The sequence below is a fragment of the Berkeleyomyces rouxiae genome (assembly GCF_048999995.1).
Source record: "Berkeleyomyces rouxiae strain 22BRR77 chromosome Unknown BrBRR77_ptg000003l, whole genome shotgun sequence".
NCBI lineage: Eukaryota > Fungi > Ascomycota > Sordariomycetes > Microascales > Ceratocystidaceae > Berkeleyomyces > Berkeleyomyces rouxiae.
The window spans coordinates 2,204,781-2,218,222 of record NW_027396493.1 but is presented as its reverse complement, the minus strand read 5'-3'; the positions used below and the strand labels follow the sequence as shown (position 1 = coordinate 2,218,222).

General features: G+C 48.5%; 3 protein-coding genes across 3 annotated transcripts; 1 reads left to right on the top strand and 2 right to left on the bottom strand.

The window, feature by feature from the left end:
* Positions 1-791: 791 nt before the first annotated feature.
* Positions 792-1,518, bottom strand: BROUX77_003801 (uncharacterized protein; the record flags this gene model as incomplete). Its single annotated transcript, XM_073748493.1, has 3 exons — positions 792-993; positions 1,065-1,314; positions 1,422-1,518. The coding sequence occupies 3 exons, from the start codon at positions 1,516-1,518 to the stop codon at positions 792-794; spliced, it is 549 nt and encodes a 182-aa protein (XP_073606226.1).
* Positions 1,519-2,211: 693 nt separating this feature from the next.
* BROUX77_003800 (uncharacterized protein) lies at positions 2,212-3,975 on the top strand (the record flags this gene model as incomplete). Its single annotated transcript, XM_073748492.1, has 1 exon — positions 2,212-3,975. One exon carries the CDS (start codon positions 2,212-2,214, stop codon positions 3,973-3,975), a length of 1,764 nt encoding a protein of 587 aa, XP_073606225.1.
* Positions 3,976-4,740: 765 nt separating this feature from the next.
* BROUX77_003799 (uncharacterized protein) lies at positions 4,741-8,326 on the bottom strand (the record flags this gene model as incomplete). The annotated part of the gene is made up of 5 exons (XM_073748491.1): positions 4,741-6,970; positions 7,032-7,939; positions 8,012-8,063; positions 8,131-8,193; positions 8,310-8,326. 5 exons carry the CDS (start codon positions 8,324-8,326, stop codon positions 4,741-4,743), a joined length of 3,270 nt encoding a protein of 1,089 aa, XP_073606224.1.
* Between the last annotated feature and the right edge of the window lie 5,116 nt (positions 8,327-13,442).

The following is a 13,442-nucleotide window of genomic DNA, read 5'->3' as shown; positions in this document are numbered from 1 at the left end:
ATAACCCAGTTTGTCTGACATGCGGCTTAAGCTAGTGGCAAATCATCAGTAAGACACCGGAAAACCCGATTTTACTGGGGCAAAGAAAGGGTTACACTACCAAACCCTTATATAGATAACACGAGGACACACTCATTGGTTTGACCATCTCGAATCACCCCGTGTAACAACAACACTTTCCCGTACGTAGGCCGTATTAGGGCTACCAACATCTCGAGGGTTCGTTGTCTAATGCTTATCATATTTATTAGTCACTGTAGCAAAGACGCAAGAGTCTCGTATAACTCCATGGGCACAAATCTACAGGTGTTTTCGATCTATCAACTCTGTTTGTCAGCATCTAAAAGGCATGCTAGGTCCACGTTATCTTAGACCTTTGCATGTTGACAGCAATGTTGATGGGAAAGTCGGCTAAGTAGAGGCCCATGTCTCATAAACACGACTTTCCTCGTTAATAAAGCTGAATTTTGGCTATATAGCTTAAGAGGTAGATTTCTGAATGTGTCTTCAAGAATAACTTGTGGGTTTGAGACACTGATAGTTGAAGAAAGTCCGATAGAGCTTCAGTAGTTGAATGCTCATAGGCTCTCATCATATACCAAGCATTTGGAGCTTGTGCTTCAGCATGGGTTGGGTCCTATTTGATCACGACTTGTATAGTCACTATGAAATGCACCCATGATTAGCAATGGGGTATTACGAGCCCCCTTACGTGAATGTATGTAGTGTGTGTGGTACTGCAACCAAACCAAAACCAAGCAACGCAAAACAATAAGTCATGTCATTTCCATTTATGCCATCTTTACAACCTTGTCGTCGTCAAACTCGATGTCCTGGATGCCATCCTTCGTCACTGCCTTGACTGTCATGCCCTTGAAGTCAATTGGCAATCTGCGCTTCAACTCGTCAGTGCACATGTTGAGCAGCTTTATGCCCTGCTCGAGAGAAATATCGGGGTTGTGATGTTTGTCAAGAATTGAAAGGCAGTAGTACCTATAGTAGCAGCTGGTCAGTTGTGAACCATCTTTGGGATAGTGGCAAGATGTAGTGCAGGTAGGCCTTACTGTGCGTAGCCATGGGCGGCGTAGGGAACCGGGGCAAGAGATGCAAGATAGTCCAGCCAGAATAGACTAGGCTTCTGCGTGATGGGATCAACACCGCCGAGCAGCAAGTTGACGTTGTAAGGCTTGCGGGATCGTAAACTCGAGGCGAGCTCTCCCCGGACAAAGCTGGCGAGAGCGGAAGGCGATAGATCGGTCTCGTTGCGCATGGAATAGAGGTGGGCATTTGCTTGGATGAACTCGGCGAATTGAACTGTTAAGGGAGAGCGCCAAGATGTTAGCACAAAGTAGGTCTAGGTCTACGGTAACATGGGTTTGGTGCGAGCGAGGCATGTGGCGCGCTATGTTTGGGGATCGTACTGGTATCGCCGGCCTCTCCACTGAATGCCATGAGCGTAGAGCTGTTCAGTTGTCTGGTCTTGTCATCAGAAGCCTTGAGAATGGTGGCACCACGCATAGCAGCCTTGGAGGCAGCGATGATGGTGAAGTCCTTGCCCGTAATACCCAGAAGAACTTCCCTGTAAACGGCAGTTCTGCATTAGCTTTGAACGTCATGATCAAGACAAAATGGGTGGGAGCTGAGCTCACATGATGATGTTTGGTGTGGGTTGCTCCTTAGTCGGATGGTAGGAGTAGTCAAAGGAGGGGAAGTAGGCCCGCGATCAGATCAGGAGTAGAAGTGAACGTGTTGGAAACAGGCTGCTAACTGCTGCAATGCAAACGCTGGTAGTGGTGATCGTGGAGTTGGCGAATGGGATGAGGAGCTTTTCAGCCTTGAGCTCTGTCGTACCTCTGCTTCCGCCTATGCTGGAGCTATAGCACTGGCTTAACCCACTGTGGCTCCCCATCGCTGACGCGCACTTTCGACAGCCTGGTTTCCTATGCTAAGGGTTGTCGTGCCTGTGCTCACCGCCTTCCTTTTTTGCTTATCTGCCCCGCTAGCTATCTGATTGCAACTTTTTAGTGGGACCATTAACTTTTTTTTTTTTTTTTCAGGACGAGAGACCTCAGCGGTAGAAAAAAAATCAGCGACACTCTAGCGAGCAACTCACCAAACCCGTGTGCCATCTTCCAAACCTTCTTGACTACTTGAGCAGACTCCGTCTTCACCCAACCCAATTGACACACTATCCTCTCCCTCCTAACCAACATGTCGTCCTTTTTCACTGTTCCGGGCCAGAAGAAGCGCAAGAGACCGGCGGCCACCGACTCTTCGCAGAAGCGCCCGATACCCACGAGATTCAAGCCTACGGCCTCCAACAACAAAACCAAAAGCACCACCAAACAAAGCGTTCCCGATGACGATGAGAGCATATCTGGAAGTGATTCTGACTCAGAAATGGCCGGCTCTGCCCCCGAAGATGTTGAAGACAGCAATGCTGAGCTCTCTTCCGAAGACGAAGCCGAGACAGCTGCCGAGCGCCGCCTACGCCTTGCCGAACGTTACCTCGAAAATGTCAAGGAACAGGTCGATACGATAGGTTTTGATGCTGCCGAGATTGACCGGGACATGATTGCCGAGCGACTACAGGAAGATGTGGCCGAGTCCAAGGGAAAGGTGTACCGTAACCTGGCTGAAGACCTCTTCATCGAAAAGGCTACCCATACCTTGTGGAAGGCCAACACGCATACCTTCACCTCGATAGCCGTGAACGAACCCTTCGCTTATACTGTTACCAAGGATTTGTACCTACAAAAGTGGCGCCTACAGGACCTGCCGAAAGACCAGTTCCCGCAAACGACCCGGCGCAAGCCCAAGAAGCCCCCGGCACCCCCCCGCAGAAAGCCCACACTGGTATCTTGGATCAAGGGCGACCGCAAGAAATCCAAGGATCGGGAATACAAGCGCCACGTGGGCGAGATTCTTTGTGTTGCCGTGTCCCCCGACGGCCAGTTTGTTGCGACCGGCGGTGCTGACCGCCGACTGATCATCTACAACGCCGAAACCCTAACGCCCTTGAGAGTATTCACACATCATCGCGATAGCGTCACTGGCTTGGCCTTCCGCCGTGGTACGAACCAATTGTTCTCTAGCTCCAAGGACCGCACGGTCAAGGTATGGAGTCTGAATGAGCTAGCGTACGTCGAAACCCTATTCGGCCACCAGGATGATGTGGTGGATGTTGCTGCTTTGGCACAGGAGCGCTGTGTCACTGTTGGCTCACGCGACCGGACAGCGCGTTTATGGAAGGTTGCCGAAGAATCACAACTAGTATTCCGCGGCGGCTCGTCAGACAAGAAGAAGCACCACCAGGCGAATCCCGACACCCCTCGCATCCCACACGAAGGTACCATGGAGCGTGTGGCCATGATTGACGATGAGCTATTCGTCACCGGCAGCGACAATGGCTCCTTGTCGTTGTGGAGTGTTGCCAAAAAGAAGCCTATGTTTGTTGTCCCGGTGGCCCACGGCTTCGAGCCGGCACTGCTACCCACTGAGGCCTCTGCCGAGATCGATGCCACGCCTAGCGTCGTGCCCGACCCGTCACCCAGATACATCACAGCTCTGTGCACAGTTCCCTACTCTGACGTAGTGCTCAGTGGCAGCTGGGACGGCTACATTCGCGTGTGGCGTCTGAGCGAGGACAAGCGCAGTCTCGAGTCGGCGGGAGTCCTTGGTGAAGGCCCTGAAGCCCTGGAGGACCAGGATGCTATGGTGGACGACCAAGATGGTGCTGACAAGTTCTTGGTGAAGGGTGTGATTAACGACATCGATCTCTTTGAACGCGGTGACCGTGGGAAAGACGGCCTTTGCGTTGTCGCGGCAGTTGGCAAGGAACACCGCTTTGGCCGCTGGAAAGTGATTCCCGGAGGTCGCAACGGCGGTGTGGTCTTTGAGATCCCTCGTGGTGCCCTTAAATCCGCGTCCGAATCGACTCCCGAGAACTCGACCGAGAACTCCGACTCTGAGTAACACGCAGGCACATCCCCCTCCCCCTTTCTTGACACCCTCTGGTCTCTGCAAAACGTCTCTATATCCCCTCCGTTATCTTCTTTTGCAATTGCCTACACGCTGGAGCGTTAGCTGGCCTTTTTCTCCCATGTCTCAGCTACTCTTCGTGTAGCGGTCATCCTCTTTTGTTTCTTTGTTGCTTTTTTTCTTTCTTTCTGCTGCGTTTGGGCGAACTCACGGCGTTAATGATTTCCCGCTACTCTTCTTTGGCAATGTACATCATGGACGGCTAGACAGCAGGGAGACATGGCCTCACTCTTTTCCTCTGTGTAAATTTCTCTAGAATAGCAAAATGGATGTTTGGAGCAAAGTTCTTTCTCTAGTCCATCCAATCCTTTACATATTACCTACCACATCAGCATTTCCCAGCATGTCATCTCAAAATAAAATCACGGTCTACGAAACAATCTTTTTTTTTTGGCTACATTGTGTGCTTTCTCTATGAGTATTGACCAACGCTCTGAAAGACTATGTGATAATATACGGGTGTCTCTTCCAACTAATAGATGCTTTCTGTTTTCGCTGACCATACTTGTATCGATGAAGTGCAGCAAAAAAGCAAACCCCGTTTCTATGAGGAATAAAAAGAAATGAATACAAGAAGGTATGCAATAATGAAAAGGCCATGGATAACGAAGAGAACAAAATAAACGCCAAGGATTTTCTTCCACCTGAGGAATGTTGCTGGTAAATAGTACTACCACAACACTCAGCCAAGAAAGCACATCAGTCGGATATATCAACAATGGCGTCGGGAGTGTCAGAGGATACGGTAGACTTTTTAGTTGAAACAAAGGCAGCTTTCGCGTCATACTTGGGAACCGTTGCAGAGTATTTCTTAGTGATTTTGTACTTTGAATGGTGGCCCATGAAAAAGGGACTGACTGTGTCATCGGCTGAATATTTTCGAGGCTGGGGCGTCTTTTGTAACAGCCCAGACTTTGTGAGTGTAGTAGCTTTATCAGAAGAAGATGGAGATGTTTGAGAGGCTTCTACCTGTGGTTGTGAGTTTCTAGAGGCCCGTTCGCTATCCGGCAAAAAGGCAAAAGCACCAGCTGTCAGTTCAATCAATCGACTGGGCTTAAAAGGGTCGATTCGAGTAGTTGTTTTTGCCGCAGCGGCCGAGCAGGCTTTTGTATCAGAGGGCGGACTAAAATTGGTGGTTGATACCTTGGTTGCACTGGTTTTCAACTTTGGATTGGGCCATGAAGGGTTATCCTGGGGACGCTTCTTCGAGGCCGAAAGAACTTCCACATCGTCGTTGTCATCCTGGTTGGTGAGTTGGGTGCGTGGCCGTTTAGGAGCGTGCATGAGCTTCTCGGATATGTCTGCTTCACTAGCACCAGCAGAAAAATAGGCACAGGAGTCGTCTCCGCTGCTGTCTGTCTTTTTTGGACCCCCCGTGATACCAAATCGAGGGCCCATGTCTATCGAGCTGCGAGGCAAAGCTTTTTCAGAAACGCCATGGTCTGAACAGGGAGCCTTACCATATGCGTTCGCATCGGACTGACGCTTTCTCTTTTCTGGGGCGACCGCTGAGAGCTTTGTAGTTGTACAAGGCTTGATTGGTGAAGACATACTGACGGGCTTGAAGATAGTAGGAGAGGTCGAGGCATGCCCTGTTTGTGGTGTCGTCTTTTGAGGTGCAGTTATTTTTTGATCTGGATCCGTAGACGCTATACTAGCATCAACTTGAGATTGTCGAGATTGTGTAGGCGTTTTCGGCGCACTTTTCGAAGTCAATTTTGCTTTGTTTGCCAAACGAAGAGCCTTGAGGGTTTTCTTTTCAGCTTCTAGACGCAGGGTCTCTTTATTATATTCAACCTGGAGCTGGAACAGTGTCTCGCGAATTTTGTTCCGCAATTCCGAAGGGTCAATGCCACATTCAGGCGCTTTCTTTTCGATGATGGCCTCTGTGAAACCGTCAGGATCCTTCAGAAACCACTCAATAAAGCCAAGAACAAATACACCACAGTCGCTGTAGTTCATCTGCTGGGGGATTCGTTTAGCAGTAAGTCCCAGTGCTGATGATTTCTCGATCTGGATATCCTTGCGATTGGCCATTTCCGCATAAAGATAATCGCGCAGCACCGTACAGGTGGTTGAATGAGGGGTACCAAGAGAATCCAAAGTTATGATTCGCGGGGCATTGGGCCCTGTCGGTCGCCTTCTGGAGCTTGACGAGCAGTCGTCAACAACATGTATATCTTCTTCATCTACCTCGCTATCCTCCGCACTAGGGAGGAGCTTTCCAGGGTGGCAGATGACGGCAAGATACCAGTGAGTGGATTCGTTGATGGGGACTACAATGTAGTCGTACTCGAAGAGATCAATATTGTTGGTCCAACGTTTCACGCTCTCGTAGTTGATACCGGTGCCTTTAGAAGTCGGCTTTACCACGCCAAAAAAGTAGGTGTTCATGAAGTAGACTCTCACATTCTTTGTGACAAGATTCGCTTCTGCCTGGCGCTGCAAATAGTTCGCATAGCACAAGATCAGGTTGTCGTTAAGAAAAACGCCTTCATCTAGTCGTTCAATATCATCTGCATCAACCGTTGCGCGATCGCGGCCGGTCCGGGGGTATATTAAAGACTCCTTCCACCTCTCTCTCCAACCAGGGTGACTTATTGTCCAGGACAATGGTGAAGGTTCAGGTGGAGAGTCCAATTGGCGAGTTTGTCGTCTTGGTCTTTCGGATAGAAGTCCTTGAGGAACATCTATTGAGCCGCTTGACCTGGTTTGGCGGAGGTTTGATATAACCAATGGCGAGGGGCCGCTGTTCATCTTATCCTTCAATTTGGCTGGAGTGACAAGTGAAGCTTTAAGTGCACTGCGTGCTGGGGCTGCGTCAACAGGCTGAGGCTGTGAGGCTTCTGAGGCTCCTTGCTCGGCCTGGTTATGTTGATGTGTGCGTTGTTCTACCATCATACGCCGAAAGCAGCTTTCAAGCCAGACTCTAGTACTCAATGTTAACAATGTGACCACATGTATGTTGACTAAGTCAGCCATTTACTTACCTGTCTTTGAGTTCTATAATGTTGCATGTTGTTGGTGGACATGTTTCGGCAATGGCTTCTACAAACCGACTTGCCTCATTTGGAGAAGTGAACTGAGCAACGAGTTTAGAATCAACTCCCGGCGCATTACATCGAGTAATGAGAACATATGGACTAATTTTGCTGTGTCTCAAAATCTGAACTTTAGACATGCGGACTTTGGCCCAGGAGTTATCTAACGCCCCTAGCGAGCTCTTCTTTGCACGGGCAGGATCGCCTGAGGGCTTCGGGATAACAGAATTGGCATCTGTACCGTTGCTGGGCCACACCCAGTCGAATACCTCTATTCGGTGAGGACCACTAACAACTGCATTGACAAGGAATCTGTAATCGTAGCTTGTAGCACCCTCGAGCTTCTGTTCCGACGCTGCTGTAGTAGATTCTACATGGATTGTAGAAGTAGACGAGATTTTGGAAGTTCGTTCTTGTGCGCTTTTAGTCTCGAGTGATCCCTTGGATTCGGTGGTGGATATAAGGCCTCTGCGAGAAAGTCCGGTATCATGAGCACGAGACAGGTTCTTGTTCTCTGCTAGCTCATCCTCGCTATCCTGTGCCTGTCTAAGATTCGGTTTCGCTATGCGCCCTCGTCGAGACAGACTTGACTGGGGGGGCAGTTGTGGTTCTTTTCGTTTTGCGCAAGTACCGGCTTGGAGCTCGTCGTCACTACTGACTGGGGTTTTTGTATCAGGCACTGAAGCAGCCTGGCTGCTGGGAGTCTGAGTTCTGGTAGAACGTCGGTTACGGGTGCGGTGGGGCCGAAAGGTCTCTTCAACATCGGCAAACTCCTGGATATAAGCTTTCTTTGCGACTGGGGGGTCCGGGGTAGCGAGAGTATTGATCGTGCGGTGGAACTGGCCCATGAGGCTATTCTACATTTCGGCAAGTCAGTATGATATTCATGGCTGTCGCATCTTGCAGATGCGCATCTTTTCACAACTTACCAGTCGCACTTTGGTCTGCCCGGGAATGATTTTCGTGGCTCCATTACGTGATCTATTCTGGCTGTTAGCTCATGGTCATCCGGTGAGAACGAACAGACGCATGCGGAGGGGGTTCCGACTCTTCGTCGCCGTAGTCGAATCTCGACGACATATTTGCGTTGCGGTACCGTTTCAGCTGTTGGCTACAGGGTAAGAAACGATAAATCGTTAACTCTGTCTGAGAGTTCATGCTCACAGACTGGTCACATGAGAAGCGGGCGCAGTGGTTGCGGTATGTGTTCCGCCGTATGAGACTTACTTGGTTGGCTCAGCCATGTTAATGTGAAGGGTTCAAGTGAATGTGTGCCACTCTGCTGCAGCGCGAAGCAGTCTTGTTCAGAGAAGGTTTGCTCGTTCAGTGCTGAAAATTCTCGAAGAGATGTAGCCGGCGCAACCAAACCGTCCTATCAGCTCCGTAGTCAAAGCTCATGTAGTCAAGCGTGCCGTGGGACCAAGGGAAGGACGGGACGGCGAGGAGCAGGAAAAATTCTGGGATGAATTATTGGCCCTTGGTAGCAGTGGCCTGCGCAGACTTGTGCATGAATACCAGAAAATGTTGCTACAAGGCAAATCGAAATGTGTCGGAAGGCACAGGGCCTGCTGTGATGTCAAGTGTGGATGAAAAAAAGGTGGTGAGCCGATAAGATAGCGCGGTACTTTCCTTAGTATAGAGCCTAACTATCAAAGTCGAGTAATTACATGAAAGCGAGGCTGAACACCCGCGAGGTCCCAGCGCGTTTTTCTCACTTTAGCGGGGCTTCCCGCAAGGCTGAGAAATATGACATCATAAAGCCCTAACAGACAGCTGCTAACCCTAAATCTTCATGGTCACACAAGCCACCAAGTCCGACATTGGCCTAAAGTGGAACCAGAGGAACCCTCTGTTTTTACAAGAGCACAGAATGCTTGGAACTTGATGCTTGCTGTCTTTCATAATAGGAAAAGAAGACTCGGTGAGTTTTTAGCAACAGCTCGGTGACAATTCTGTTACTAGCCCAAGAGCAAAAACTCAAGGCCAGGGCCGCCAGCATGCAGTTCCTAAAAAGAGACAAGAAGCCCCGTGTACAACATCGCTGCAAGATCAAGTCTAGACCCATCTAGTGAAGTCTCTGGATGCACATTGACAGGGGATATGCAGGGTACTAACACATAGTTGGTACTTGCATACAAGGGGAGAAGTGACAACAACGAACAATACTACCAAACACTGTGATGGGGTGATGATCCAGCCAGACAATGCTGAAGCCAGCTTCACTGTGCATAATTATAGATAACTACAACTACAGGTGGGTTGGTTGTATGTCCATGCATTAAACGCCACAAAGGTATCGGCGATATCTTCTTAGTCTGCAAGAATAGCAGGCGGCTCCGCTAGTGATCTCGAGGCTATAAACGCAAGGGAACATCACAATGTAACGTGGGTGGGGAACATGATAGTCTATCATTGGTGAGCCAATAGAATGCGGTTCTAGGGTGCATACACGGGACAGACTCCTGCAATGAAGTTTCTTTTGATGTTCGCACAAAAATTGCGACTTCAAACGAAACCCGATTAAGAAACATTTTGGCTTGATAACGCATGCATATACAACACTGCAACATAATGTTATGTGAGCCTGTTGTCTATCTGTCTCTCTGTATGTACATGACATGGAGCAGCCACCTATTTCGTGCACACATGCAAATAAAAGTCAAGGCCAGTTGCTGCATCACTGTTTATGCAGCCAGGCGGTAGCAAGGCCATATTCGAATAGAGTAACTAGCCAGCCAGTAGCCATATAGCACTAGCACAATGCTGAGGCGGATAGATACATGTACACCCATGGAAGCTGGCCGAGTGACATGTATGATTGACAAAGTTGCCATGAAATAGTTCACTCTCGAGTCCGGGGTGTCTGGTGGTATTCAAAAGCAAACGAATAACGGGCAAACAAGAAGCATCTGGGACTTATACATACATAGATCAAGCTCTCTCTGAGCTACCCATGTGACCGCCTATGCATTGAGCTAGAAAAACACACTGAGACAACTCAGTATCTTCTCACCTTGGGGGGAATGGGTATTCGAATAGTAGTAGTTGGTTGTCTACAAGTACGAGTTCTGGAAAAATGAGACGTCTCGGTAACTCTATCCCTCACAGGGCTGTCTTGCTCTACTCAAGACATAGTGTGTCTTACCGCGACGAATTGCTTGTATTGTGGGTTGGGCGTTCATACGGACCAGTTTCAACATAGAGTTCTAGTTGTCTCACGGACTGGTCCGTTAACCTTCTTGACGGTCTCGGCTAAGGCTGGTTACGCCCTGATTTATAGAGGACAAGAGGGAACACGGGGTCGTGTCAAGGGGTGTGTCTTCAATGAAGTGTGTGTTTGTACATACAAGTGTAAGGTAGTGCCAAGGACGTACGAGGGGAATGGTAGAGGGTAACACTGGCCGTGAATGAGAAGACGAAGACGAGGTACGGCCAATGTCCTTCAGTAATTCGCCGCACATGGTGAAGCCTTTGCAGGATATCCTGCTTGGTTGGCTGTTATCTTGCACAATGCATATGACAACTCACAAGACCGCAGACACACTATATACGCAGTGCTACATCGTACCACCTCCAATGCCCAGAGGCCCTGAAAACACATAAATAGTAATTGTGAAGGCTCCGGCTGTGACAAATTCACAGTGCTTCTCATAGACACGGTAGTACTAGCGCCGTAAAAAAAAGACCGAGACCGGAGCGGAAGCTGGGAATGGTGCCTCAAATACGAGGGCTGACCAGGACAAGAAACCCCAGCCATCCTCATACAAGCGTGTCTTGTCTGGCTTTATCTCTTAATGGAGTCAAGAAGAAAAACAAGATAACCAGGCCTGAATATGAGGTTACAGCCAAGGCTATGCCTCCTATGTAGCGAGTTCAAGGGGAAGCTGACAAAGGAAACCGTAGCTATATCTCAAAAAATTGCCTCCCTATCAAGTATGCTCGATGAAGCCCGCATCATGCAAGTTGGCTTAACAACTTGGGTGACTTTTTCTATTTCTCATCTGATTGTGATCTATTGTGCAAGCCACTACTGGCACCCGCAGGAAACATTGACGCCCGTGTTGGCCTGTACTTAGATACCTGTACTTTTAACGGGGACAAGACTCACCAGCAAACACCTTATTAAAGACAATCAAAATCAACCGGGGACAATGAGCGGAACACGTCATCTGTAGTATAACAAAGAATAGACTCATGTCAAAAGGGATAACAGATAATGCCAACCGCTACACGATCTTGTGTAGTCTACAAGTTAGCTCCAGACAAGTTCAGGCTCCCAATCACCACTGTCACACCACGATATCTATTTGTCACATATGGAAATTAGATTAAGCTGAAGAAAAGTTTTCACTTTGGTGAAGATCACAGAAAAGAACAAGGATAGGATCCAGCAAGACCCAGCAAAACTATACTTAGACCTTCAGGCCTTGACAAGGCCTTCTCTACATATTTGTGCACAGTACATACATACTCAGCTGTCTTGGGCTGAGGTCCTTCTCGTCTGGGTTACCTAAAGTGATGTGATCCGCAGCGATAGAGGAAGATATCAATGCTGATGCTGGCACCTTTGCCGAGGAAGAGTGGCTGGTGGAGACTCAAAGCTGCGTTTCTACTGAGTTCACTTATACGTGTTGGGTATATTAGCGGCTCTTATTACAGATGCTCCATACAAAAATAACAATGGAAAGGAGAGAGATTCTAGAATGCATGAAAACGCAGGCTATTATGTGAAAGGTTCTGCAAACCAGGCACTCAGAAGCAGCTCTCCACCAGCATCTACCCACTACATCTTGCATATGTATATGTTGCTAGTACTACCAACATGCCTAGCATACCCATAGCTACATACTATTCTCAATGTATGTATACGGGCCTTCACTCATACATACATATGTGCACTTGGTCTACACACAGGTCACGATAGGTTCACCGTGTTCGCTTAAGCAGCCATTGACTAGGTAGATGTCATAAAATACCAGGGTTGCCGACTGAAATTGAACAAGATTTTGCAAGGGCTGCAGACGAGGATGTCCCTTTTTTTCTTTTCTTATTCTTGCCTTTTTTCAGCTCTGTTGTTAGTGATGAAGAACGAATAGGGTAGCCCTTACAGGATGGTGTAGAAAGGGAGACAAGAAAGAAGCAAAGCCGCGCTCGGCTAGTAAGGCTATATCTAACGAGATAACAGAGAACACTTGCATGCCTGTATGCAAAGAGGATGTGCCGACTGTGGCGGCCTAGGAAATCAGTTAGCCATCACACTACACTAAAGTTTCAAGGAGACAAGCGCTTCTAAAGGATGTAGCATAACCCCTGCGCGGTCTCGGTTCTCAAATCCCAGGGTCCTATGCCCAAGAGAAAAATAGCCAGCAAAAACCAAAAAACTCTAAACGAAGCAACGCCTTAACTAGGCAATGGTGACAGTGCCATGTAAGAGTCAGTCTATTGGTTTGACACCTCGTAAAACCCATAACCATATGTGAGTGTATGCTTATACATGTTAGGCTATTCACAGTCGACCCAGCACTACCATGCTGTGATAGGGACCACGGATAGGTTCATTCAGTGCCTGTGGCTGGCTTTAGAGCTGCACTCGGTCTTTCAACAAGAGCACTGCGTGATGAGGCTAACTTTGATCTGAGTTCACGAAGATAATAGAAGTGGATATCTCGTACCCAGTCTCCCTCTCGGGGACATGTGCATTAGCTAGCCAAAAACTCTTTCTTCCTCTCGACCTCGCCAAAGCAGAGCACCCCGGCCTCTCGGCCCTGATACCTAGCAACTGATCGTCGCTTGCTGCGACTCTACAGCTCAGAGTCGGTGTATGATGCACGTAACATGCGCCATGCCTGCTTCACGATAAACTAAAAAGAACGTGGTGTACGCGTGCGAAGCCAAAGCACAATGTGGTAGCCAAGCCTCAGCTGTCCCAAGCTTGGTTGGTGAAAATATCCTTCAGTGTTGGCCGGTGCTTGACAGCACGACTGGAGGGTAAGGGCTCTGCAGATCAGTAAAAGAGTCAGTCAGCAACGCCGATTTCAACATCAACAGAGACAAGTGTGGGAGTGTCAGGGCAAAGATCTACGTAAAGATGCAGAATTTTCTGCGCGTGGTCGGTAGGGAGGTTTAACTTTTTGACGTCTTAGTTTAAGGTTGGTGTCAGTGTTAGCATTATCTGTATGTTCTAGACGTTATGACCCCCCCTTTGTGATGCGTAGGCTTGATGTTGCACTGGTAGACAAGCTTTTCTTAAATCATGGAAAATTGAAGCGGCGGAGAGTTTTTTGTCAGCTGAAGCAATACTGCTACGATTACATGCAACCCAGTTGGCGTATAGTCCAAGCCAAACAAGGGGTGGAAATG